The 26453-nt window shown below is 46.3% G+C and overlaps 2 protein-coding genes across 9 annotated transcripts in view; one reads left to right on the forward strand and one right to left on the reverse strand.

Annotated features, from left to right (window-relative positions):
- KANSL3 (KAT8 regulatory NSL complex subunit 3) overlaps window positions 1-21599 on the forward strand; it is a 30965-nt gene extending 9366 nt beyond the window's left edge. For 4 of the 6 annotated variants that reach the window (XM_081921268.1, XM_081921269.1, XM_081921270.1 and 1 more), the window contains exons 11-23: window positions 190-347; window positions 1944-2007; window positions 3203-3406; window positions 4028-4193; window positions 6478-6555; window positions 9563-9751; window positions 11891-11975; window positions 13759-13913; window positions 15016-15143; window positions 15824-16046; window positions 17367-17515; window positions 19534-19702; window positions 20897-21599. In XM_081921268.1, coding sequence (XP_081777394.1) covers window positions 190-347; window positions 1944-2007; window positions 3203-3406; window positions 4028-4193; window positions 6478-6555; window positions 9563-9751; window positions 11891-11975; window positions 13759-13913; window positions 15016-15143; window positions 15824-16046; window positions 17367-17515; window positions 19534-19702; window positions 20897-21453 — 2325 coding nt within the window. In that variant the 3' untranslated portion in view covers window positions 21454-21599. The remainder of the gene's footprint in view (window positions 1-189; window positions 348-1943; window positions 2008-3202; window positions 3407-4027; window positions 4194-6477; window positions 6556-9562; window positions 9752-11890; window positions 11976-13758; window positions 13914-15015; window positions 15144-15823; window positions 16047-17366; window positions 17516-19533; window positions 19703-20896) is intronic. The other 2 variants (XM_081921273.1, XM_081921272.1) reach the window with 2 other exon arrangements.
- Window positions 21600-22534: 935 nt separating this feature from the next.
- On the reverse strand, window positions 22535-26329 carry UFM1 (ubiquitin fold modifier 1). 3 transcript variants are annotated; one of them, XM_081921410.1, is made up of 7 exons: window positions 26238-26329; window positions 26092-26148; window positions 25129-25186; window positions 24991-25030; window positions 24669-24701; window positions 23409-23497; window positions 22535-23301 (listed from the first exon to the last, which is right to left on the reverse strand). In XM_081921410.1, exons 1-6 carry the CDS (start codon window positions 26312-26314, stop codon window positions 23430-23432), a joined length of 333 nt encoding a protein of 110 aa, XP_081777536.1. In that variant the 5' UTR covers window positions 26315-26329; the 3' UTR covers window positions 22535-23301; window positions 23409-23429. The 3 variants fall into 3 exon arrangements, with proteins under 3 accessions (XP_081777536.1, XP_081777534.1, XP_081777535.1); XM_081921408.1 differs by lacking the exon at window positions 23409-23497; XM_081921409.1 differs by having other exon boundaries at window positions 22535-23497.
- Window positions 26330-26453: the final 124 nt, after the last annotated feature.

The raw sequence follows: 26453 nt of genomic DNA on the forward strand, positions 1-26453 counted from the left end.
TGGATTGTTTTTTTGGCTCCATTACCAACAACATACCAGGAATGCTTTGCATGTTGGTTCCCTACTTTAAAAATATGTAGCAGATATGAAGGCTGCTCTTGCATTCTGCCCAGCAGCAGCAGCAAAGTGTGCCCTCCTTACCCTCCTTATCACTTCTAAAACTAAGAGATGTGTTGTTTTGCGCAACAGGATGTTGATGACCCACTTCTGGACATGAAGACTCCAGTTCTTTTTGTGATCGGTCAGAACTCCCTTCAGTGCAATAGTGAAGCCATGGAAGATTTCCGGGAGAAGCTTCGAGCTGAGAACAGCCTAGTCGTGGTTGGAGGAGCTGATGATAATCTGAGGTGTGTTCGGCCAGGGCGAGTTTATTGTTAGATCTAGGCCATGAGGTTCTTTGTTAAAAAAAGAACCTTGGTAGGGAAACTGTTTGACCTGCAAAGTTAAAACTGCTTCCTGCTTAGAGGTTTTAAACCACTTTGAAGTTTGGTTTTTTACAATCAAGCAGTGTATAAATTTTGTTAAATAAATAAAACTCTGGAACTTGTTCCCCTCTCCAAGGAGTCAGTGATGGCCACCTACTTGGATGGCCTTAAAAGTGGATTAGACAAATTAATGGAGGAGTGGGCTGTCGGTTGCTACTAGCTGCGATGGCTATGCTCTGCCTCCATAGTTGGAGGCAACAATGCTTCTGAATACCCGTTCCTGGAAACCCAAAATGGGGAGAATACGTTTGTGCTCCAGTGCTGCTTGTGGGTTTCCCTCAGGGATCTGGGTGGCCACTGTGAGAACAGGAGGCTGGACTAGGTGGGCCAGTGCTCTGACCCAGCAGGTTCTTAATGTTCTTAGAGTGGGTCTGGGGAAATTTTTTCAGCCCATGGACCACTCTCTTTTCTGGGCAATCTTTGGGGGCTGTATGCCAGTTGGTGGACAGAGCCAGAGGCAAAAATGGGTACAGCAAGGAATCTAAATCTTACTTTTGCACAGTAGCCTATATGCAGATACTCCTCTCTATCCTTCATCTAGGCCAGCAGAAGGCATTATCAGAGTCCAGAGGTGCAAACTCTCAAGAAAGGCGCAAAGTAGGACCAGCAAGGGCTGTGGGCTGGGGAAAGAGTGTGGTGAAAAGCTTTGAGTGCCCCCATTTCCCCTCCCCCAAAGCCGGAGATTTCTCCATCCCTGCTGCAGAGAAACTCAAACAAATCTTGATTCAGGAGTGTCAACTTGAATAAAATGCTGAGGGGGGGAGGAGATAAGCCCTGTTGCGCATAATCAGTCACATGATGTGGTGCATGCACACCATTTGAGTGGCAATGTCCAGCAACTTTGGGTAACCCACCCCCCCTCAAATATTCTGTGGGTGGTCAAAGGGACCTCGGCACCTAGGAGTTGGCATGTATGTCTTGATTTAAACTTTGAAATGACACCGGCGCCTTAACACTGAGTCAGACTGAGAAGTCCCTCCATCCATCTGCCAGTGTCGTTCAAGCAATTCTTAGCTGGAGATGCCAGAGACTGGACCTGGAACTTTCTGTACGAAAAGCATCTGCCCATAATTCACTGCCATAAGTTAGGACGCTAAGGTACACAAGAAAATGGGGGGCACAGAATGTGAACATCAGTTTGAACAATGGGGTGTGCAGTTCATAGTGAACAGGCTAGCTTAGTCCCCTGAAATTTGCCAGTAAATTTAATCGGCGTTCTTGCTGTTTGTATTTGGGGAAAAGCAAGTGTCGCTTCTAGTCAGTTAAATCAAGTCAGCCTTGATTCCATGTAAATCCAGAGCAGGTTGGTTTGTCCAAAGTTGGCAGAAACATCAGTAATACCAGGTTGAGCTTCAGGGGTAATCTGCCACCATCAGCTTTCTGACTGTGAATTGGGAAGGAGAAGGAAATAAAAGGAAGTGTGTGCTTTGACAGGTTTTCTGTTTTTTTTAATAATAGGATTAGCAAAGCCAAAAAGAAATCAGAAGGCCTGACTCAGAGCATGGTGGACAGGTGTATACAGGTAAACAGATCTCCCTACCCAAGTACATGACATAAATTATGAGGTCCTAATCACTTCTCTGTGCTGAATAATTTTAGCAAAAAGCCAACCCTAACCTGATGTCCTCCAGATGTTTTGGTCTACAGGTCCCATCAGCTGCAGCCAGTACTGCCATGTGGTACTGGGACTGATGGGAGCTGTGGTCCAAAACGTAGAGGGTAGTTTCAACAGTGGAATGGGCTACCTTGGAAGGTGGTGGACTCTCCTCCGTTGGAGGTTTTTAAACAGATTCAATGGCCCTCTGTCAGGGATTCCTGCATTGCAGGGGGTTAGACTGGATGACCCTTGAGGGTACCTTCCAACTCGACAATTCTATGATTTTATTCAACTCAGTCCTATTCTGAGTAGACTCACTGGAATTTATTCACCTGTTAGTTCAAAGGTTAGTTCAACCTGTTAGTTCATTAAGTTCAATGGGACTACTCATAGCGGTGTAAGTACGGTGTAAGTCCTCACCTGACTCATCTAGCCACACTTCCGCATTTCAAGTCCTGCCCAGTCTACTCTTGGGTCTTGATGGGCAGAATCCAAAGGTTCTCAAACCCTTGTCTCTTCGTCCCTTGTCAGTTGCAAGAGAAACACTTGAACCTATTCAAAAGCAATTGTGCTCACTTGAGACAAGAGTCACCACTGCTGGGAGGGAGCCAAGGGTGGCAACAAAGCTGTGCCTGGGCAGGAAATGCTTTCAGGCCTCCAGCATAAGACTGTCTCTCTGCTGTTTTAGCAGGGTGCAAAAGTGCCTTCACTCAGTCATGTGTGGAAGCCTACCAAGAGGCTGGTCACTCCTACCGTAATTACCTAATCTTCCATATGGCCTCCTGCTGCATTGCGATTTCATCACTGTGCTGCCACACAGTGGAAAGCAAATATCTTTGGCAGAGGTCCTTCTGCAGGAACCAGCACATAATCCCTTCTATTGCTCTGAAGGCCCCCTTAGCACATTTCAGCACATTAAATTTTCTGTTGGCATAAGAATAGTAAAAGTAAGTATAAAGGGAAGGACTGGGAGTTGTGGCCTCACATATATATATATATAGAGAGAGAGAGAGAGTGAGTTGGCAAATAATTTGAACTACAAGAAGTTTTATTTAGACCATTTGCACGTTTACTTTGTGGATGCTCTTAAGAGCCTAACCCTGTCTTCTTGCCTCTGCAGGATGAGATCGCTGACTTCCTAACTGGAGTGCTCACCCGGGCAGACAGCCATTCGGGCTCTGACCCTCGGGACCTAGACGCTGAGAAGAAGAAGAAAACAACACGTGACTTGGCCAGGCGGGATCTGTCCTTTGACATGTCAGAAAGAAGCAGCCGGCCAGCCTCCCCTGCAGCCAAGGTCCCAGCTTCACCTTCCGGGTCAGAGGTAATGACGGTGGTGGGGGAAGCATGTGCACTTGCAAAGAGTTGCAGTGACAACAGCAGAATGTGCCAAAAAAAGAGAAAGAAAGATTCTGGCACCTTCACACTGCAGCTTTAGATTTTCCCAGGCATTGCCCACACAATTCTCAGGGACACCTTTGGAACCCTATACCACAGGAGCATGGCCAGCCACATTTGGAAACATAGATTAAATGTGCTCACCTGAGCCTGTTCTTCCTTCTTGCATTTAGCTTTCTAAAAAACAAATTTCCAGCTTTTATAATAAGGGTCACTTAGGTTCTGAGGGCACTTGTTACTTGTCATACTTGTGAGATGTGAGCATGGAACTGAGGGATGCAACGAGCCCTGTATATGAAGGGTGGTGGAGGGCGGCTGATAGTGAGACCCATGGGTAGAGAAGCAAAGATTCACAATTCTTTGGTGGATTAGAGGAGCCAGTAGCAGGGATGGGACTCAGTCATGAGAGCAGGGAGGTGTTGGGGTCCATTGCTTGCCATGTCATTAGTTTTCCAAGTCCATGATCCTAAGCATTACTAAACATGTTCATTATAGTGCACCCATAATGATATTTGGGGTGGGGGGGGGGGCTTTTTCCCTTGAACAGGACCTCTCCAGCGTATCCAGCAGCCCCACCTCCAGTCCTAAGGCTAAAATGGCCACTGTGTCATCAGTTCAGAAATCCAGTCAGATTGGGGCTACCCAGTTGCTGAAGAGGTCCGTGCAGCGGACAGAAGCTGCTGCAGCAGCACTGACCCACAAGCAGGCTCAAGGTAAGTCTGCAGCTTTTCGCATCCTGGGAATGCTTAGACTGGGGCCTGCACAACGGGCAACATTCCAGGTTTTGACTCCAAGCAACACCACTTTCAGAAAGGGGTCACTTCCTCCAGAACAGAAACAGCTGCTTTAATGGGCCTTTGGAGTCTTCTGTTTAGTAGCTTTTGTTTCCTTCCTGCTGTCCGGCTGCTGATTGTGGCTTTTGTAGGCTTATAATGTGCCCGTGCAGATACATTTGTGTCTCCTCATCAGTTGACTGTGTAATGGAGTATCAGAAGCATATGTGATGGTCTTGTATGTTGAGGGATAGAGATATTCAACAGGTGCCTTTCATCCTGCATGGTGATAAGCTTGTGCAGGCTGTGCTTTATGGCTTGGTCTGTGAGGTGAATGCAGGTGACTCCAAGGGAAGAGAACAGAACCGATGATAGATTGCAAAGGCACATGATAGATTGGCAGAGGGCGGGGCAGGAAGTTTTCTCTCATCTTCAATCTGGTTTTCTGCGTGCCCAGTGCAGCTCAACAGACCTGCCAGCTCCCAGTAGCGACCACTCCTCCTCTTTGTCCATGAAAATACAGATCCTTTCCCTTGAATTGCAGATCTCTGCTGCTGGGACTCTTGTCTTTGGCAGCAGATGAGTTTCAGCCCAGACTCTGCTGTAGCGCTGCCAAGCTTTAACCTTCTTTGCTTCATGCCTGCTGTGGAGGGAGAATGAGCTGCCATTCACTCTGCGTAGTGAATGGGCAGGGTAATGGAGCAATACCATCCTCATTACAGTCATCTCCTAAATTAGAACTGGGCAGGAAACCTGATCAGAGAAGGGTGGAGAGTCACAGCTCAATGAGCTATGCATGCAGAAGGTCCCAGTTCCACCCTCCCTCCAGATAAAGTGGAGCTGTGGTGGGGGGTCTGGGAAAGCTTGAGACCCCGGGGAGCTGCTGCCAGTCAGAGTAGACAATATATACTGAGCTAAATAGACCAGTAGCCTGACTTGAGCTAAGGAGCTTCCTGTGTTCTTAGCTGGGCTACCTTGGCTGCCACTTGACCCACAACTGTCCTGTGATGAGATTGTGTTGCGCATCGCAGCTCAGCCTTTGCCAACTTGCTGCCCTCCAGATATATTGGACTACAACTCCTGTCGGCTGGCTCCAGCAGCTGATCTCACTTGGGCTGGTTGGAGCTGTCATCCAAAACTCCTACAACTCCTGGAAAACACCAGGCTGGTGAAAGCCGATGCAGCTGGAAATTGCTGGTGCCAGATTGGCTGAGCAACTTATTTTCTCATAGTCCCCTTTTTCCGTCTGGCCTCTGTTCTCCTTCTCTAATACATGAGGTCACGGGGGGGGGGGGGGAGAGACAGCATTTATCAAGGGTTGAAACAGATTGCCCTGTTGTTTGATCACCTATGGTCCTTGTCACTCTGGCCTTTGTGGCTGTCAGCCAACTCAAATTCTAGGTCTCATTGTGAAACCGAGACTGAATTGTATATGGAGGCATCACTCCTTCAGAAAAGCAGCAGTAAGTGCTAACACCCTCTAAATAAAGCTTTATGCTTTGATTGTCCTAAATTACAGATTTAGGCACATCCTAGCAGCAGATCAAAATAAGTGCATGTGTGGCAGCATGGTCACTCCTTTGCTTTGTTAGAATTCAAACTCTCGGGGTAGCTGTAAATTTACTGTAGCAGCTGGGCAGTGCTAGGAGGCTTTATGCCACATACCTCCATTCAAGAGTGGGTCTTGGAGTGCTTCTGTGTTGAGCCCCAAACAATGACAATCAGCAGTCACATTTTGCTTCCTAATGTGTTGCGTGTTGTTTGTGCCAAGTGTTTTGCAGTTATAATTAAATATGTCTGAAATGACTTGGTGTGATTTGTATTAGTAAGTGACCCTGCTCAGGCAATAGCTGAAAGTGCAGTCAGTGAGGGAGAGAGAACAACTCAGAAACGTGCTTTTGCTGTCTCTGACAGAAGTTGCTGCCTGGTTCTGCTGGTCAGGGTGGAGTGGGTGATCTCAAAGCCCCAGTGACAGGCAACATGCTATAGGATTCTGCACCAAACTGGTGCCCTTCAGATGTTTTTGAACTGTCGACAGTCCCATCAGCCCTGGCTAGCACCGCTTTGAAGGGTTGGGGGAGGCTGGGCTATAGCCATGCCAGTTAGAGATGCCTCTTGGATCTACTTGCCAGCCAGCCGCAGAGTTTCTCTTATGGTGGGTCAGAGGGATGCCCCCCCCCCAAACATGAGCTGCAGGACTGTAATTTTCTCTGATTCATTTCAGCTCAGTTTGCTGCCTTTCTGAAACAAAACATGCTGGTGAGGAAATCTCTTCCTCCTGGCACCTCTTCATGCCTCTTTGGTGAGTATCTCCTCACTTTCTGCCTCTGCTGCCTCTCTCTTCTTCCCTCACCCTCCTTCTCTCTCCCTCCTTGCGCTGCTTTGGCAGTGTTTGGGGGCCTCTTCTGCCTTCTCCCACTCCTCCTGTTGCTTTAGCAGGAGCTGAAGTAAAGTAGCTATAGAGGACAGCTTCTCTTCCTACCCACCCACCCCACTTTTTTACATAGCTTTGAAAATTTCATTACTGCTGGAGGAAGTTTTTGCGGTGGGCCTAAACAAAACTATTTTCTGCCTGGAGTGGCCCAGCTGTTCCAGCCCTGCTTTTTCCATGGTGCTCCTGGAAGTTGCAAACTGCTACCACAAGAGGGAGATGAACAGTTGGCAGGGGAAGTCTGGGGTGTTGCAGTGAGGCTAGCTTTACCAGCTGTTCTTCAGGAGGCAGCAGGCTGCCTGCCACCTGGTCTTGGTGGGTTTTGAACTCTAGAAATTAAAGATGGCAAAGTGGGACAGATCTGGTAGACAGATCGTGACCCATCATGGGCTACAATCCGCTAGGAATTTTTCCTTGCCCAAGCTTCATTGTGATGGAAGTGTGGCCTGATAAATGCATGGCAATGCATTTCTGGTAGGGCCTTGTGCTAATAAGGGTGGTTTTTTGAGGTGAGGGTGGCAGCCTTCCAAGGGCCGCATTCTACTGGTCAGCAGGGCAAGATGCAAAAGTGGGGTGGAGCAATAAATTTTACCTTTGTTTGGTAGCCTAGCTTCTACACAGACTCTCACACCCGTCTCTTTCTTTGATCCATTTAGACAAATGAGGCATTATTACGTACAAAGGCATATTCCAGCCAGGCACTTGAGGTGTGAAGCAGGGCCAGTTTGGGGCGTGACCTAGGGAGAATTCCAAAGGCCAGGTGGAGAGGCTTGGAGAGCCACATTTGGGACATGGCCTGCCTGAGGTTTACTGCCCCTTCACTGTCTGGTTGATCTGGAGGAGGCTGCTTGCTCCCTACCCCAGATTGCTTTGGTGGCTCTGATGTCCTGTTCCTGTAATCTGATGGTATGAACTGAATTCCGCAGTGGATTTTCAGTGATGGGGGAATGCAGCAGCGTCCCTGTCACGGCAGAAGACCTGATTCCCACCTAGTACAAGTGCATACAACACTATTAAACAAAAGCAACAGTAATGAAATCCAAACAAATCTCAGAGTAGAATTGTGTGTGTGAAAAGTACCACATACACTATGAAAATAACATTAGCTAAGTAGCCAGCTCTCGCTAATTTTGTAAAACACAGTGCTTGGTGCCAGTTTATTCAGTAAAGAAACAAGATGTGTGTACAGCTACGTCAATTCAATGGCTATGTTTTGACTTGGCATTCTTCAGCAGTCTGGATACATAGAAACAGTGCCAGTTAATTGGAACTTGCTGGACTACCATAACAAATGCAGGTTGTCAGTTTCCTTCCCAGCCTGCACAGAAGTTTACTTTCAAAATGGGATCCTCATTCACCTCAGAGCAGCAGCAAAGCCAGCAGAGTTCCCGTAGAATTCTTGGGGTGCCTCAGCCTGGAAACAGGCTTAGCATTCACTTTCTGCTCCATTAAATTTGGTGGCTTTGAGCTGCTGGTGAACCACGGAGAGCAGGGGTGGCTAACCTCTAGATGTGTTTGGACTCCTATTCCCATCTGCCCCAGCCAGCATCACTGATGTTTGGGGCTGGAGTCCATCAGCATCTGGAGAGCTGTAGTTTAGTCACCTCCGGAGTCGTGTGTGGAGTACTTGGTTGTTTTGGACTACTGTGAGCACACACACACACACACACACACACACACACACCTTGGCAGCTTTGTTCTATATGATTCTCCACATTCTCAGCAAAATGTCTCCAGTGACTTTGGAGCAGAGCATGCACCGGGTTTCAAAGCAATGTGTTAACTCTTTGTCTTAGTAAACAGAAAACTGACTCCATGCTGATGGCCCTGGTGAAAGTGGCTCCTTGGCATGAATCAGGTTCATGGGTTGTTTCCTCATCCAGGACAAATTCTGAACTTCATTCTCAGCTGTTCTTGGTACCATTAGCTATCAATGCCCAACACTATAGAGCAAAAGCATCGCTTATTCAATGCTGTGGCTTCTCTAGCATCTGCACATTGTGGAATGATAACATATTGGGGGCGAGTAGGCTTTAAACTTGAAAAAAATCCCTGTTTGTGAGATGTTCAGAGAAGAAGGTGTTCAACATTGTTGGTTCTTGTGAATACCTCATTTGGTTCCCAGAAAGATCCAGTAATGAAGCCATCTGTCCAGTTTGCTGTTTGGTCTGACCCAGGAAGAGAGTTCTGAATTTTGCTAAAGGGGTGTGGTTTTAGGGACTTGAAACACACCACTCTTTTATCTCTAAGCCGGAGTGTTGCAGTAAGAAGGAAAAAGTACCTAGCTAGCATGAGTTGTGTGTTGAAGGCATTAGCAGAGAGAATCCGACAAGTAAACCATGTTTACTTGCACATAAGTCATGCTGAAAGCAATAAGATTAATACCAAGTTTAAAAATTGTTAGGCTGAAGTCTTGGTGATTTCAGAATGAGTTAGTTCCAAGTAAGTTTGCAAGTAGGATTGCAGTCCTGCTGTGGAATCTGGTACATCCATTAGGAAAGAGCTTACGTGTTTTGAAATGAAGTCCATCTATTTCATGAGTGCAGCTCACAATGCCTCTCCAGTAACTGATCTCTTCTTCCTTTACCTGTTGGCCCCTCCATCCATATCCTACAAGTCCTCCTTCCCTTCTCCTAGTCTGCAGCTTGAATGGCACCCCTGATTAATTTCTATTTAATGCTGATGATTGGCAGGTGAGGTGACAGCTTCAAAGAAAGAGAAGAAGGGTTCTTGTCGCCTGCGAAGCAAAATGACACTTTGCACAGGGTAGCCTGGAGGAAACTGCAGGGATGTGTCTGGGCACATGCACAGGTTTGTGTTGTGAGGTTTCCCCTGCACACTAAGTTTCAACAAGCTGTCTTGTATTCTCTGGTTTCAGTCTCTTCAGAGCAGCAGTCAGAGGCCAGAGAGAAAGAAGATGTGCGAATGCAGCTGAAGAGGCACCAGGCCCCCAGTCCAACTCACTGCAGCAAATCTTCAAAGCGAGCCAAAATCAAGGTGACCATCGTCTCCCATGGAGAATCTGCGGACACAGGGAATGGAGCCCCCTTAGAGGCACCGCCAGAAAGTGAGTCTTGGGAACTATAGCTCACTTACAGGTGACCAGTGGTGAGGAGGGAGGGTCTAAAGGTCACAGGAGATGTGTGTCAATCACCTCAAGTGGCGTTTTGGTTGGGAGAGTGCTAGACTAGGCTGGTGGATTAATGGTTTGGTCTAGTGTATGGGACAGTGCAGAGCAAGTGCCTAAAACATGTTATCATCTGACATGCGAGGTTTAGGCCATTGTATTAGTTCCAGGGAATAATTAGCTAATATTTTTCATGAGCAGCTCTGAGTTGCAGTAGCATTATCAACAAAAGAGGAACTGCACTGTTTTCTAACGTTTCTTGGATGCAGGTGGGTTTTGAAGCTAGAGTTGGAGAATTTGTTGGGATCTAGTTATGTTAGAGTTGCTCTGTGAGCTCAACTAATAAAGCATTGCCATGAAAGACATGGTCATCCCCAAACTGAGGCCCATTGTATGGATTTCTGCAGATTGCTCTGCAAAGTGAGAGCAAGAAAGGCACAAACAGCAGCTCCAAGAAAGGCCTCAGCTAACACTGGAAGGTGCTTACAAGGCTGCCTCTTACCCTCGTCATAGTGCATGGTATCCAGGAGGCCATGGCTACTAAGTTTACAGCTGTTCCCCAGAAAATGTGATTCTGGTTGATGGGAGGCAGAAAACAGCCTTGTGGAATATGTCTAGGGCATGTTGATTTTTAAAGGCCTGGCCAGTGGTCTGTTCAATTTTTAAAAATATTCTTCTTTCTGATGTCCATGGCATTTGGTTTCTGAGCCAATATATTTAGCTTTTCCAAAACTAACAGGTTGAAGTGTTTCCCACAAAATCTTCCACCTGGGAGCTCAAGATCCTCCATAGGAAAAGCTCTTTCTAGGACTGATGCTGACTTCCACTGGAAGATCCTTTGTGATTTCAAATTTCTTGGCATAGCCAGCTTCTAGATGTGATTATTGTTTCGTAACATTCTCATAGCCTGATATATGTAGTTGATTGCAAATGATTTCCTAACCTGTAGCATGTTTGGATGCAGCAACTGTGCGGATGTGTGCATGGCTTATACAAGTATGCTGGTAAGGGGCTGGGAGTGGCCACAGCTCCCTGAAGGAGGGCACACTCTATTGCACATCTTGGTTCGCTGCCCTCACATATGAGGGAAGGACCCTGAATGGGAATGACTGTATTTGCTGATGAGCACATGATGTAACAGCGGCATCACATTGCTAAACAGGAACTCCTTCTGGTGGTCTAGTGATTTGCATGGGCGCCCAAGCTCAGTGTGAACCAGGAGATAGGATAGCCACACTTGAAACATTTATTGGGGATAAATCAGCTGAGGCTTTTAAAATGGAAGCAAGAGTAGGCTGTCGAGCCAACCCTTCTACGAAGAGGGCTTCACATAGTTTGAGCACATCTGGACATGGAGACTTCCAAAGCTGTAAAATGTTATACTTTTGTAAAGCTTCCCTTTAGTTAATTCAACAGTAGATTTATTTATTTTTACTGTACAAATTAACTAATCCCTGTTTAATCACTGGGGCATAAATTTATCAGCTTTGAAAGTCTCTGTCTCTTTTTAATTTTTTAATTATCCAAACTTTATTTCTTTTCACAGACAATAATGAAATGCAGAAGTAAACTTGAACCAAACAAGAATTCCCTCTTACCATACGTGGACAGGTGGAATGTGCAAGACAGATTTTCATGTGTATCCAAAACACTGCAATAAACGCGTGATTTTAACTTGCTTCTGTTCCTGTGTATTTTATATGAGAGATGCTTTAAGACAAGCCCTGCTATGAATGATTGGCCAGTGCTAAGAGGTAGTAAAGAAAGAACGGTGTTTGGCATAACAGAACAAGGGAAATAAGTATAAATTAAATCAGCAGGCAGGAGTGCTGATTGCTGCTTCCAAACTAGACAGCCTGGTGCTTTGGAGGCAGTGAGGCTGTTTGGAGTCTAGAATCCAGTCCAGTTGTTACTCTGCTGTATGTGCTGAGTGAGTCACATAGTGACGTGGCATTTCTTGCATCTTTCACGGCAGTGTCAGGCTGTGGGTTATTGGAGGTTGATGCTTTGTCTTTTTCAGTCCTTCAGACATACTGCAGCAGAAACTGACTCCTCTTACTCCTTTTTTTCCTTTTGCAGTAGCTGCAGGGAAGCCTATTGCTGCAACCTTGGGACCATCCACCTTGGCTGTAAAGGAGGCGCCTGGATTGCTTGCCACCTCCAAGTGAGTATCTGCTGGCCTTCGGTGCATTTAGGACCGATTCGTGCCTCTTTGAAGGGTAGGCTACATTTGTGAATGAGTTGTCACAAAGAGTTGCCTTGCTAATCTCAGATCACCAGCGTTTTCCCCATGGAAATCAGTTCACACATCCAACTCTGAGAAATGCTTCATTTATGGAATTCATTGATGCACGGTGCATTCATTCATTCATTCATTCATTCATTTTAAAAATTAATCTTCCCTTCATTTCAAAACAGTGTGTGTAATAATGATGGTCAGTTGCTCAGTGGGGGTACTGTATTACGGTATGTATTTTTATATTGCAAACCACCCTGTCATCTTCGGATGAAGGGTGGTACAGTGGTACCCCGCAAGACGAACGCCTCGGAAGACGAAAAACTCGCTAGACGAAGGAGTTTTTCGTTTTCTTAGCCGCTTTGCAAGACGCATTTCCCTATGGGCTTGCTTCGCAAAACGAAGCTTGCCCTGCAAGCTCCGGGGATAGCGGGGAAGCGCAGCGCGTCTTCCCCGTTGTCCCTGGACCGCTTTTGAAGCAAGGGGCGGCAACGGGGAGAAGCGATTCTCCCCGCTGCCCCTTCCCTTGCTTTAAAACAGGTCTGGGGACAGAGGGGAAGGCGCGCGGCGCTTCCCCTCTGTCCCCGGACGGTCTCCATAGGAACGCATTGATTGATTTTCAATGCATTCCTATGGGAAACCGTGCTTCGCAAGACGAAAAACTCGCAAGAAGAAAAAACTTGCGGAACGAATTAATTTCGTCTTGCGAGGCACCACTGTATAGAAATTTAATAAATGGTTACAATAATCTACCCCACCCTTAGGAGGAGATTTTACACATCTATGGAGGATGGGCCTACCAATACCATCCTGGGCCTCCTGGGTCTAAACAATGTGTGCTGTGAAGAAGCAGCAGGAAGAGCCCCTTAATGCCCTTATAATGGGCTTCTCATATGCACCTGGCTGGCTAATATGGGAAATGGAGCAAATTGGACAAGACCGGTCATTGGTGCGGTCCAGCAGGACTACCCAAATAAATAAGAAGAGCCTGCTGGATCAGACCAAAGGCCCAGCTAGTCCAGCATCCTGTTCTCACAGTGGCCAACCAGATGCCCGAAAGGGAAATCTGCAAGCAGGACCCGGGCACAAGAGCCGTCTCCCTTCCTGTGGGTTCCAGAAACTGGTATTTAGACAGTGGAGGCAGAGCAGAGCCATCATGGCAGGTAGCCATGGATAGCCTTCTCCTCCATGAATTTGTCTAATCCTCTTTTAATGCCATCTAGGCTGGTGGCCATCATTGGCTCCTGTGGGAGGGAGTTCCATAGTCGATAACTATGCACTGTGTGGAAAAAGACTTTATTTTATCTGTCCTGAATCTTCCACGGTTCAGCTTCACTGGACGCACGCTACTGCTAGTGTTATACGAGAGGGAGAAAAACTTCTTAAAGTTTATTCACTTCATTCTTTAAGTGCATGTAAGTGTGAAGTGGCCTACAGTCAGCATGGCACAGAAGAAACTATGCAAGCCAAGCTACCACGTGCTGCAAGCACTGGCGCAGACGCACCCCAGAAAGGGCACCTGCAGAGCAAATGGCTCCAGGTGCTGTATGCAGGGGAGCCAAACAGTGCCTTTGGAGGAAAAGCAAATCTCATTTGTGGCTGAGCAATTCCTCTTACCCCATGCCAAGATCTGTGTGCAGTGTGTGTGTGTGTGTGTGTGTGTGTGTGCTTAATAATTTAACTGCTTTTCCTTTTTTCCTCCCCCTCCCAGGCCAAGTTCTGCTGCAGACAGCCCCTCTATCAGTCCCACCCCCTTGGCCACGATCCCTAGCAGCACAGCCCCAAGTGCTTTCCATGCTCTGCAGAACAGGCTGGTGGCAAGTGGCACACATTGTATGCAGGCCCAGCCGAGCAACGCTGTCCAAGGTAACTTCTGACTCTCTCTTTCTGTGAAAAGGCAAGATTACCCCCACCAGGCCTCTGAAAGCAACCAATGCCTCTGGCCTGCATCTGAGAATGCCTTTGGTACTTGTGCACTCTGGCATCAAGGTAGATTGAGAAGACCTCAGTTTTTGAATATTTTTATTTTTATTAAATTTGCCACTCTGAAGGCCTTCAGCAAACAGTGCTTCCAGGGTAGCTAACAATGAAAGGTTTAAAAGCAAACAATTAAACAAACAATGTAAGCCAGCAATTGAAAACCAAAATCAGGATAGCAGGTAAGACATGATCAATAATGGAATAAGTAAGGATGAGTTAATACAAAAAAAACTTCACAGTGCTTATTTAAATGCCTTTTCCACGTAGCACCACTCCAAAAAGACAGTGGTGTTGATGCCAGGCTCTTGGGGAAACATTGATTCAAACCCAGTACCCTGTGGGTTTAGCCTGCAATGGCCAATAAAATCCAGACACAGTCCAACAGGACATTTATTTCGGCATTATAAGGCCAGTGAGACACAACCTCAGCTGGCAAGTAGTTGAGGGGTGACACCCCAGATATTAAAAAAAGCACTAGCATTTATGCTCTTACAAGCAAAGGGGCAGCTATTTCCATATATAACAATAGTTTCTTCTTGTTTCTAATGCTTTAATCACAAGGCATACCAACTTCCTTATCTTTCTCTCCTTACTTTGTCCTCAGCAGTAGCTCCTTTGTGAATGTTGTTCCGTCCTTCTCTCATGGTTCTCTTGCGAACACAACCTTCACATTCCAGCCTTCACCTGCTTAACGCTTCTTCTTTTTATTCTCCTTCCATAAGGCAAGCCTCTCTGGCACAGAGCTGCTGGGTGACATGAGTAAGAAGCCTCCTCTTGCATTTCACAGAGGCTTGCGGTGGCTTCAGATGTGCAGTCCAGGCCAGTCAGCTGAATGGGGAGAGAAGTGTGCATCTGGCTGGCTACCCTGGGTTGTTGGCTCCAAAGCTGTTCTTGAGTTGTCTGACGGGATCAGATAGTTGGTTCAGACAGCAAATTTGTTTCTCGAAGCACAGAATGAATAACCGTCTTCTCTTTGGTTTATCTCCAGGGGCAGCTTCTGCCAGCAGCCTCCTGCAAGGCTTGAGCTTCAGCCTGCAGGACATTGGCACAAAGCCAGCCGCTCTCCCAACAAGTGTTGCTGCTGCTGCTGCTGCTGCTGCAGGGCCTTTGGCTCAGGTAGGTCCATGTGAGCAGCCTGTGGGGTCCCTGGTCGGTCAACCAGTGGGCCAAAGGTTTCAAACATGCATCCCCAGCTGTTGTTGGGCTACAGCTCCCATCATACCTAGTTATGGATGTGGGCAGCGCTGTGGTCTAAACCACCAAAACTCTTGGGCTTGACAATCGTAAGGTCGGCGGTTCGAATCCCTGCAACAGAGTGAGCTCCTGTTGCTTTGTCCCAGCTCCTGCCAACCTAGCTGTTTGAAAGCATACCAGCATGAGTAGATAAATAGGTACCACTGTGATGGGAAGGTAAACTGCATTTCCATGCACTCTGGCACTTTTCACAGTATTCCATGCACCAGAACCAGTGTAGTCATGCTGGCCATATGACCCAGAAAAGCTGTCTACAGACAAATGCCTGCTCCCTCACATGAAAGTGGAGATGAGCACCGCACACCATAGTCGGATTCGACTGAACTTAACCATCCAGGGGTCCTTTACCTTTACCTTACCTAGCTAGCAGGACCAGTGGTCAGGGATGGTGGGAGTTGTAGTCCAACAACAGCTGGGGACCCAAGTTTGAGAAAACCTGGTTAACCCCTTAGATATCTTAGCATGAAGTAGGGAAAAGAGAGAGGCCTCCTGCTCAGTGATGTTTCATTCATATAACCTGTTCCTCTTTTTCCACCTTGCAGACCTCAGCGCTGAAGACCTCAGCCCCACTCCAGAACCTGAGCACCATCACCACAAGTACAGGCACCATCGTCCGCACCATCCCAGTTGCCACAACCTTGGCATCTCTTGGAGGCTCAGCAAGTGGGAAGCCCACCACTATTCACCAGCTGCTTACTAATGGGGGGCTGGCAAAACTTGCAAGCAGCCTTCCTGGCTTGGCTCACATCTCTGGTCAGGGGACAGGTAAGAGTCCAGCTGTAATGGCAGAACAGGGAATAATTATGTTCTGTGGTGACTAGTGTCGTTTTTCCTTGGATTATGGCTTCACCAGTGGGTATGCTGCGGTCACTGTGGCAATACTGATGAGGGAGCGATTGGGTTAAAACACCAACTACAACAGGCATGGAGCCAGAATGCTATAGTACTCCTTCATTCAGAAACTTGCATTGGCGTGAATCAGTATTCAGTAGCAAAAACAATACATGTATAAATAGGATCAACAGCAACGGCAAGAGTTGCAGTTATGAGCTGATGAGGTTGGTGCCGGCTTTCATGCTTCTGCAGACCCTGATGAACAGAGCCATCATGGAGTGGTTGACTGCAGAGACCCAAGTTAAAATATCCATTCAGCTTGGAAGCTCACTGGGTAGTTTGGGGTAAATTGGGCTTGCTATCTCAGGTTGAAGATTAAGTGGCCTAATCCTAGTTGGACCACCCTGAGCTCCTTGAAGAAAGGGGGAGATACAATTGTGATTTCTCCAGCACTGAGTCTAAAAAACGAAAACAAACAAAAAACCCACCTGAGGCTTTGCCCTTCTCTAGTCTCATAACTGTTGATTGGCAAGGAAAAAATAGGTTTTTAAAAAAGGAGAATTCCGTAGATGCCCCAAGATACAGGTTTCGGGCAAGTACTCTTTGGTGAAATAACCCCCACAGAGATTTAAAATCACAAAATGTGCAGCAAAGTAAATATAGGGTATTCTACCTTTAAAATATGCCCTTCTAAATTCCTTCCAAAGTTCCTCACTTCCCCTAGTATAGAAAAAGACCATGTTTGGTAAGTTAGAAATGGTTTACTTACAAACTTTCAAACGTCAGATTCATGTGTTTTCCATACAGCATTCAGAAAACACAGGCAGCAAAACTTAAGTTAGTTCCAAAGTGGTTAAAGTTCCTGATTTATTTGGTACAGGAACACAATGATGGTTGGTAGAAAAGCCATATGATCTGAGCTTGGAGCTCAGAACTCTACACACATGGTAGACTGAAGGAAACAATAGATTTTACTTTTTTCCTCCCAAGGTGATGGGGTGTGACCAAGCTAAGTGTGGCTGGACATCTTACTCTGTGGCATTGACCTATTCATGCATTAATTAGACTTAAGCGTTTTGGTTATATGAGGCTGGTTATCCCTCAATGATGATGTCAGTCTCTAAAATCTCTGCCCATAGAAGGGCAGTTGTAAACCTAACTCCTAATTTATTATTTGTGGCTGCCAACTCTGGCATATGTGTGTTCCCACGGCAACTTGCATCAGTGACTTTTCCCTTCCATTTCCACCAGGCTTAAAAGCTCCAACCACCATCACAGTGACTCTGCGAGGACAGGCCAGCCGAGTCACGACCCTCAGCCAGGCAGCCATGGGAAGCATCCAGCCCCAGTTGGAAGAGCAGCAGCAGCTGCTGCTACGGTCCCCACCACCTCCACCCCAGGTAATTCTGCCTGCTGGAGCGCTAGCATTCAGGTGAGGTACATTAGGGACAGAAGAGTCACAGAACTGTCTTCAAGCCTTGACCTGGGCACTCAGCCTTCTCCTCTTCTCTCTTGCTCTAAGGGTTTTCCAGCCAGCCTTTGGCTGTCTTATGGGCTTAGTAGCAGCAGCTGCCTCCAAGCTAAGCTTTGTCACCTTTGTTTACCACAGGACCCACCAGGATGGTTTTGCCTCCTCTGGCAAATCCCCCTTAGCCCTTCTTTCATTATGGAGGACATGGCGTTTCGTCCATTGTTAATTTTTGTGACTTTGAGTTATCTTGGGAATTTGGTTAAACCTAAAGGGAGGTCCATCTGGTCCAAGAGATCTCTCTGGGAAGCCTAAGTGCAGGACATGAGCGCAATAGCCCTCTCCCAACATGTGTCCCCCAACAGACGGTGTTTAGAGGCACACACTTCCTGTGATACTTCCTGTGATAAGTAGTCATTGAAAGCCTCATCCTCCATGAATCTGTGTGCTGGCTGGATTGAGGAGAGTTGTAACCCAAAAGATCTGGAGGACACCAGGTTGGCAAAGTCTTGCTAAACCAGATTGTAATTGACATAAAGGTAAAGGACCCCTGGCAGTTAAGTCCAGTCGCGAATGACTCTGGGGTTGCGGCGCTCATCTCGCTTTACATGCCGAGGGAGCTGGCGTCTCTCCGCTCCACAGGCAGTTTTTCCAAGTCATGTGGCCATGACTTCTGGTGCAGTGGAACACCGACACCAGAGCAGCACACGGAAACGCCGTTTACCTTCCTGCCGGAGCAGTACCTATTAATCTACTTGCACTTTTTGGCATGCTTTTGCACTGCTAGGTTGGCAGGAGCTGGGACCCAGCAACTGGAGCTCACCCCGTCGCAGGGATTCGAACTGCCGACCTTTTGATTCGCAAGCCCAAGGCTCAGTGGTTTAGACCACAGCTCCACCCACATCTCATCTCTTAAAAGAAAGGAGATAATATATAGTAAAAGAAAGAAGATAGAATATATTTAGTTTGTAATGGAACCCACTTCATGCACTTTCTACTCTGTTTTCTCAGTCCTACCCCCATAAAGGGATCGTCTGATTCTGAGCTTGTGGAAAGTGTCATGTCAGATAATAGTTTGGGATGGACTTGTGGTATGGATCCAAAGCCTGCTTTTGCTTAAATGCTGAAGAAGTGTCTGGGGACTTACTGGGGCATATTTAAAGATCTATTGAGTCAGCCTGGTCAAAAGGTCCAGTGTGCATCCCATACCTACATCTCCGGGAATCAGAAATACACAAGTTGGAACTGCAGCACAATGTTAAAAGGGCATCCCTAACCCTAAGTGTAGGGGACGCGGGTGGCGCTGTGGGTTAAAGCCTCAGTGCCTAGGACTTGCCGATTGAAACGTCAGCGGTTCGAATCCCCGCGGCGGGGTGCGCTCCCGTTGCTCAGTCCCAGCGCCTGCCAACCTAGCAGTTCGAAAGCACCCTCGGGTGCAAGTAGATAAATAGGGACCGCTTACTAGCGGGAAGGTAAATGGCGTTCCGTGTGCTGCGCTGGCTCACCAGAAGCAGCTTGTCACGCTGGCCACGTGACCTGGAAGTGTCTGCGGACAGCGCTGGCTCCCGGCCTATAGAGTGAGATGAGCGCACAACCCTAGAGTCTGGCAAGACTGGCCCGTACGGGGAGGGGTACCTTTACCTTTACCTTTAACCCTAAGTAGCACTACTAAGGCTTACAAACAGACTTAAGAACAGTATGCTTGGGAAACTTTTGTTTGCTATGCACTTCTACAGCATTCAAGCAGAGTTTTCCCTCCTAATAATGAAAATTTTGGCATAATTCTATGTACATGTCACACAACATTTTTATAGCACTATAGGTGGTTCTTTCTCATAACTTTTGGTATTTGGTCCTTTCCATTTTCTTACACTTCTGAGTTGCTTATGGCCAGAAATGTCATTTCGTTACCCTCCATTTCTCTTCTTTTTCTGTGTTTACATTTTTCAGATTGCAGATAGTACAGTTGGAAACTTCACCAGTGCAGCTTCCAGCTCCACTCCTTCCAGCAAGTTGTTGCCTCAGGGGGAACTTGGCAAAGCCAAGGCTGGCATAGAGATGCCTCCTTCTGAACCAGCATCTCAACCAACCTCAGCGACACCACCAGCACTATCTGTAGGTGAGAAATGGTGGCATCTGAGCAACGTCTAGAAATCCAGCTGCAGGGGTACATCATGTAGCGGGGTCACTGCTTTTAGTAGTCATTGGTGAACAGCTGTCCTGTTTTTAGGTAGATAGCCACTGATGTTCCATTTCAACTGAATATGAAACAATCCAAATAGCTAGGTTGCTCATGTGCTCAGTCTAGTTTCTTTCATTCATTTAAAACAGAATGCCTGTCATTAGGCTAGGCAGAAGGAACGCCCATATACTACTGTATGGAACAGAGGGTCCAAAACCTTTTTGAGACAGTGCCCCTGTGGTTCCACAAACTCATCCCTAGTGCCCTATACTTTATAAAAAACATTATGCATGACCTAGTAAGGAAGATGACACAGTAGAATGCAAAACAGCAACTATTGCACATTTACTCAAAATCCAATTAAAACTCAATGACCTTGATCCAGTGATACAGACTTTTCAAAGTGATAGTCATTTACACTTCCGGTACCCCCCGCCCCCCGGTAATCCCTTCCAGGGGATAGTATAGCCAGATCTGGGAACCACTGCCATAAACCATAAAGGAATTCTACGTGAAGTGTCTGCATCGACACATGGGGCTGCTTAGGAGCCAGGGAGCTGGTTTCCTCCCATTTTAAAGTGCTTCTCAAATTTATCTTGCCTGCATTGTCTGAAACATCAGCAGCTTTCCTGGCAGTTTTTCCCCCACCACTTACATTTCTAGGTACCCTCTCAGTACCTAGAAAATAACCTCCTAGAGTCTGCAAAAGCAAATTAGATTTTTATGTGAATCCCTAGTATTTACAATCTAATCTTTGCCCAAGGTACAGTATTAGGAAAGGTGGGAAATTATATGGGAGAATGCTATCACTTTCATGTTTACCCAGCCCATTGCACCATTTGGGGGTTCCCCTGAATGTTATTGAGAATACTGTCTTCTGAAAACTATCAGAAGCAAGCGTCTGTATGTTGCTAGAGAGCATAGTGGCCTTGGCTGTCTCACTGATTTGAATGTCACTGGCTGTGGTCAGTCTGAGATTGAGTGCAAAAAGATAGAGTGGTAATGGATCTCTCCTGAAATTGTGTCTGTGCAGGTGGTGCCTGGTAAATGACACCCTGGTGCTTGATTGTAGAGATGTTTAATTACCTGGGCACCACCTGAGACTCCTTTCTTGTTCCTCTCCCTGCATAGTAACCACCACAAGCCCCATGAAGACGCTGTATGTGATGTCAGATGCCAAACTGTCTGCCCTCACAAAATCTGTCATGGCAGAGGCCGCTTCCGTCTCTGTGAAGCCCACAGCAGTCCAAACTGCCGTTGCTTCCTCCAGCTCCTCCTCAGCCCCCGTGGGAGCTGTGACCTTCGCCACCTCCACCCCAGCTAGCACACCCTGCAGCCTTGTGCATTCCAAAGTGGGACCTGTGTTGCAGACGACATCCAAGACGGTGATACTGACTTCTACACTAACAGCCATGAAGGGTGACCGAGCCCTAGGACAGAGGGTGGAGAAGGTTAATCTGACCAAAGGTCATGCGCTCGGGACTGTGGAGACCCTGGGCAGGGTGCCTTCTGTCATGGACGACAGCAGTACCATCATCCACACCAGGGAGAGTCTTGCAAACAGACACTTGCTTCCACAAGGCATGTTGTCCGCTGGAGCTGGCACCACACTTATCACATTGGGCAATAACTTGACCAGTTCTTCCATCATAGCCACAGCTGGGCCTGCTCTCAGCCAGAAGCCCTAGCAAGGAATCATCACCATGGAACTGTTTGGCCTTTGCAAGGGAAGCAGGAGTATTGTTCTCTCATTCCTGTCCTCCGTGACAAGAGGACCCTTCATCTGTTTTGTTCCTTTGTCACTTTTAATAAACGTATCTTTTTGTGTACATAATTTTCTTTAATCATTGCCTTCATTGCCTTCTATTAAGGGAGAAATGTTAAAATCTTCACAAGCGTTGAATGTAGATTGCTGGGTGTTTCTAGGTAGGTTTCTTAGAGCATTGCTTACCAAAACATTTTACAGATAGTGAAATGTTTTTACCTCCCTTGTATGGGGAGCGAAACATTTTGCCTAACTGGAGATCCCTTACAGGCAGCAATTGTATTAAGAATATCAGTTCTTGATTCCTGCCCCAAGCTAGTAAGTTCTAAAGGGGGGGATCTTCATGAGGCTATGCTGCCAGGACTCTCCAAACAGAATGGCTTTAGTGATTATGCATGGCTGAGTGGGATACCTAAAAGCAACAGTATTGTCACGCCTTGCTGATGATTCCCACCTCCATAATGCTCAAGTACAAAAAGCATCTGAATTAAACAGATTTGCGCACTCAATCCCTTTTTTGCCGCAGAACTACCTAGTTGTGTCAAAGAAAGACCTACACTAAAGAACAAGACAGGCCCACAACAGTAAAACAATGTGTGCACAGAGCCTCTATTACAAATAGGTGCTTTTTATTCATCCACAATTAGAAATGTGACATTAAACTTCTGTGGAGGTTCCTTTTCTGCAGGGGAGGGAGTCTTTGGATGTGTTCCCCCTACCACTTGTTCCACTAGCCAGGCCTATGCAAAATAAGTTACCCTCCCCACTGCAGGAAAATATCTTTTGCCAGTCTGTTCACTGACACCTCATTTGTCAGAGGATGGACAGTAGCAGCAGAAAGGCTTGGATGTGGGACTAACTTGGCAAACGAGCTCAGGGATTTGCAACCCCAACCCCACTTCTGAAAACATAAGTAGAGGTATCCCTGGTTTCTGACTCAACAAGGCAATATGCTAGTGAGCCAGGTTCAAGGTTCTTGTGTTGGTATGCAAAGGCCTAGCAAGTTAATGAAATAAAGTATAATTTATTATCCATCTGGGGTAAAATGAGCCATCTTGAAGCTAGACAAAGCCATTCTGAAGAAAACAAACAGATGGAGGCTGGCACAATTAAGTCATACAAACACTATGAACATTTCTGCCCCCAAACAGCAACCAAAGCCTTTAAATGATTTCTTTTAATGGAATGAAAAATGAGAGCTGGAATTCCTGATACAAGTGCAAACAAGTTTCCGTAACTGAAACAAACACTGGAGCATCTCCCATTTTGTTATTTGATTAATAGTGATATTACTCAGTTGGGCTCCTTATGACCAGGTATTTAATGTTACTAGGTCTTAACACACATGATCACATCAACACATCCAAACAATCTGCTATGGCTGTGAATGGCAGCTGCCAGGCTCCAACCTCCTTGGAGTGCATACAGGAAGATCCCAGGAGTAGACTTCCCAGTTTACTTCAATGGAGAAAGAACCTCAGCACACATTTCCACTGCATATGACAGTGTCTGCTCAATCCTAGTGAATGGGGTAGCTTTTGATGCATACTGGTCCTTCCACACTTGCAAGGAACCGTTGGATCAAGTCAAAGACATCCATATACTAGAAATAAGCTTCAATTTAGAAGAAGTTGTTTCTTCAGAAGAAAATCCAGCCACTCTGTAAGACGATTCTCTATAGGAGTCTTTCAGTAAAATTTCAGTGGGTCATTCAATTCTAAGCAGTCCATCCAACCTCTGAGGCCACTCTTTTCTTGGCAGGAGTTGACAGCTGATGTACGATGATTTCACAGGGAAATACAATGTATTTTGCATTATAATATAGTAGGTTAATTCCTAAGTGAATTTGCTTACGGGTCCTTTTTGCAGGTTATTTACCTTATCTAGTAAGTACACATGTTAACATTTCCCAACACGATCTCTGGGAATAAGCCGTAATTCTGAGCCATGCTTAAGGAAGACGTTTCCTAATGAGGAAGGGGGGCAAGAAATTGGTTACGTGAGAGTACATAAAAAGGTAAGATAAATCACTGTAAGCCAAGGTAAGGCTTTGGGTAAATGACTTGCTGTTATTGGAAGTAAGCCATGAAGGCAACTTGTTCTAGTCTGATAGGTCACAGCAGATGCATGTGAACAGTTCTCTGTAATGTGTTAAGACACCTTTGCTGCATTCTCTTGCTAACGCCTAAGCAGAGATGACAAAATTAAAGATTCTGACCAGGCTGGTTACAGGAAAGCTAAAGAGGTCTGGCTGAGATTTTTTAAAATGTCACTTGCATAGCTCATCTGCAGCTTACAGTCATGGGAAAAAGAAAGAGAAAGTATACCCTCTTTGAATTCTGTGGTTTTACATATGAGGACATAATAACAATAATCTTACCAGTAATAGTTACTTAATAATATTATTTATTTAAAATTAATTAAATATTGCACTATGTCATGATGTATTTTACAATACCATGTGTGAAAAACTAAGCACAACCTTATGGCTTCCAGAGGAATTAAGAAGCTAAGTAGCAGATAGCTGCTGCTAATCAAACACCCTTGTTTAATTGATCATAAGCAATTATCATCAGAAAAAGAAAATAATCAAGGTGTTGCAATGACCCAATCAAAGTTCAGCCCTCAACCCAACTGAAATGCTGTGGCGGGACCTTAAGAGAGCTGTGCATAAACAAATGCCAGCAAACATCAATGAACTGAAACAACATTATAAAGAAGAATGGGGCCCAGATTCCTCCACAACGATTTGAGCAATTGATAGTCATACAGAAAAAAATTACTTCAAGTAATTACTGCTAAAGGTGGTTCTACAAGCTATTGAATCATAAGGTATACTTAGTTTTTCCACACGGGTTCTCAATTTTGGCTTTATTTCTGTTAAATATGTTAAATTTCTGTGCAATATGTCATGTGCTGTTGTTCATCTGAGGTTGTATTTACCTAATTTTAAGACCTGCTAAGGAACAGGTAGTTGTTGTTATGTCCTCATATGTAAAACCAAAGAATTCAAAGAGGGTGTACTTTCCTTTTCCTGTGACTGTACATCCTTTTGAGAAAATGACAGTACTGTATTAAAAAAAACTTACATAGAAAAATATTCCATTTTAAAAAATCTAACTGCAAATAACTACTTACCAGCTGTCTGTGCAGGATTTATCCCTATTCCATCTGTGGGGGGAAAGTAAATAAGTCCATCAACACATGGAAGTATTAACCAGGAACTCCTCTCAATAGCCAAAAGGAAGCTTGCTGCTGCATCACAGAAGCCTACAAACATTGGTAAGCATGGACTTCCTAGGCAGAATCAACTGGAATTTCTCCCGCATTAGTCCTATTAAAAATAGATGGAACCTGGACTAGCATTGGTTTTGGACACCTGAAGAGATGCCTGAACATCTTGGCCACTGGCACCAGGTCTACCTCAAAGTTTCCTAAATTACAGGGGGGAAACACTCACCATTTGTTATGATGGCACTTGTTGCTGCAGGCACTTTGAACTAGTTGAAAAGGAAATAGAATACATTTTTAAAAAACATAAACATGTAAAGAAATGCAATAGCAGGTGCAATTTGGATGTTGCCAAAACCTTACTTACTTCTTCTGCAGCAAACTTCAAGACAGCAGTAAATGGTGTACTTTCAGGCACACTCAGTCTACAGAAAACCATAAATAAGATTTCCTAATTAGTTCCCCAACTAATAAGAAGCATTCCAGCAGCTACAAATCTCTAGTTAGCAGCTGATTTTCACAATACATTCCCCTAAGGTCTAAAAGCCGGGAGGAAGAAAGGCTGCTACTTGCTCTTCCTGCATATCCCCCTTTTTCACTATATTTAAGGTAAAGGGCAGACCAAGCCAGTTCCACTCAAAACCTAATTCCCTAAATTGCTTGGAGAAGACAGGCCACAACAAAATAAAATATGGCATGTGGAATAATGTTGACTTATCTTACAGGACTGTTGCACGGAATACTGAGATTGCCTGCAGAGTCAAGTATGGCATAATATACAGTTAAAGGTTAAGGGACCCCTGACCGTTAGGTCCAGTTGCGGATGACTCTGGGGTTGCGGCGCTCATCTCGCTTTACTGGCTGAGGGAGCCGGCGTGCAGCTTCTGGGTCGTGTGGCCAGCATGACTAAGCCGCTTCTGGCGAAGCAGAGCAGTGCACGGAAACGCCGTTTACCTTCCCACCGAAGTGGTACCTATTTATCTACTTGCACTTTGACGTGCTTTCGAACTGCTAGATGGGCAGGGGCAGGGACCGAGCAACGGGAGCTCACCCCGTCGCGGGGATTCGAACCGCCGACCTTCTGATTGGCAAGTCCTAGGCTCAGTGGTTTAACCCACAGCGCCACCCGCGTCCCTAAGGTTACCCCTATATTATTATGAGCCGTCCTGGAGCGCCCTCTGGCGGTTCCCGGCAGAGGCTGACTAAACTGTAGCGTCGCAGAGCCAAGCCCCGCCCCTCCGCCCGCTAGAGAATGATGTGGCTCAGCAGCCCGCGCATGCGCACCCAGGAAAGCGAGCGGCAGCTGACAGAAAGCGGGGGGGGGACTCACACTTTGTAAGGCAGCCGCGGGTCTGAGGTGAGCGTGACCTTAAAGGTGACCTTGGCCCTGTGAGGGGAAAAGGAGACAGAGCGCGGTTAGCGGCGGGCGGTAAAGAACAGACCGAGACGGCGCAAGAAGGCGACCAGCGGACTCACATCTTCTCCTCCCAGGCAGCTCTTGACGCTCCTGCTTCCTGAACCGTGCCTGCGTCACTTCCGGACGCGCCTCCCATAGAGATAAGAAAGGAGAGACGCGAACCTCATTGGAGCGAAGAGGCCACTTCCGCCTTCTGGGGGCTCTATTTGGCGCAGCCGAATGACGTCGGGGCTGATGGGAATCGGAGTCCGCAGCGCCCGGGAGGCCCCAGTTGG

Source organism: Podarcis melisellensis, assembly GCF_964234715.1.
Source record: "Podarcis melisellensis genome assembly, chromosome: 8".
In the NCBI taxonomy this organism is placed as follows: domain Eukaryota; kingdom Metazoa; phylum Chordata; class Lepidosauria; order Squamata; family Lacertidae; genus Podarcis; species Podarcis melisellensis.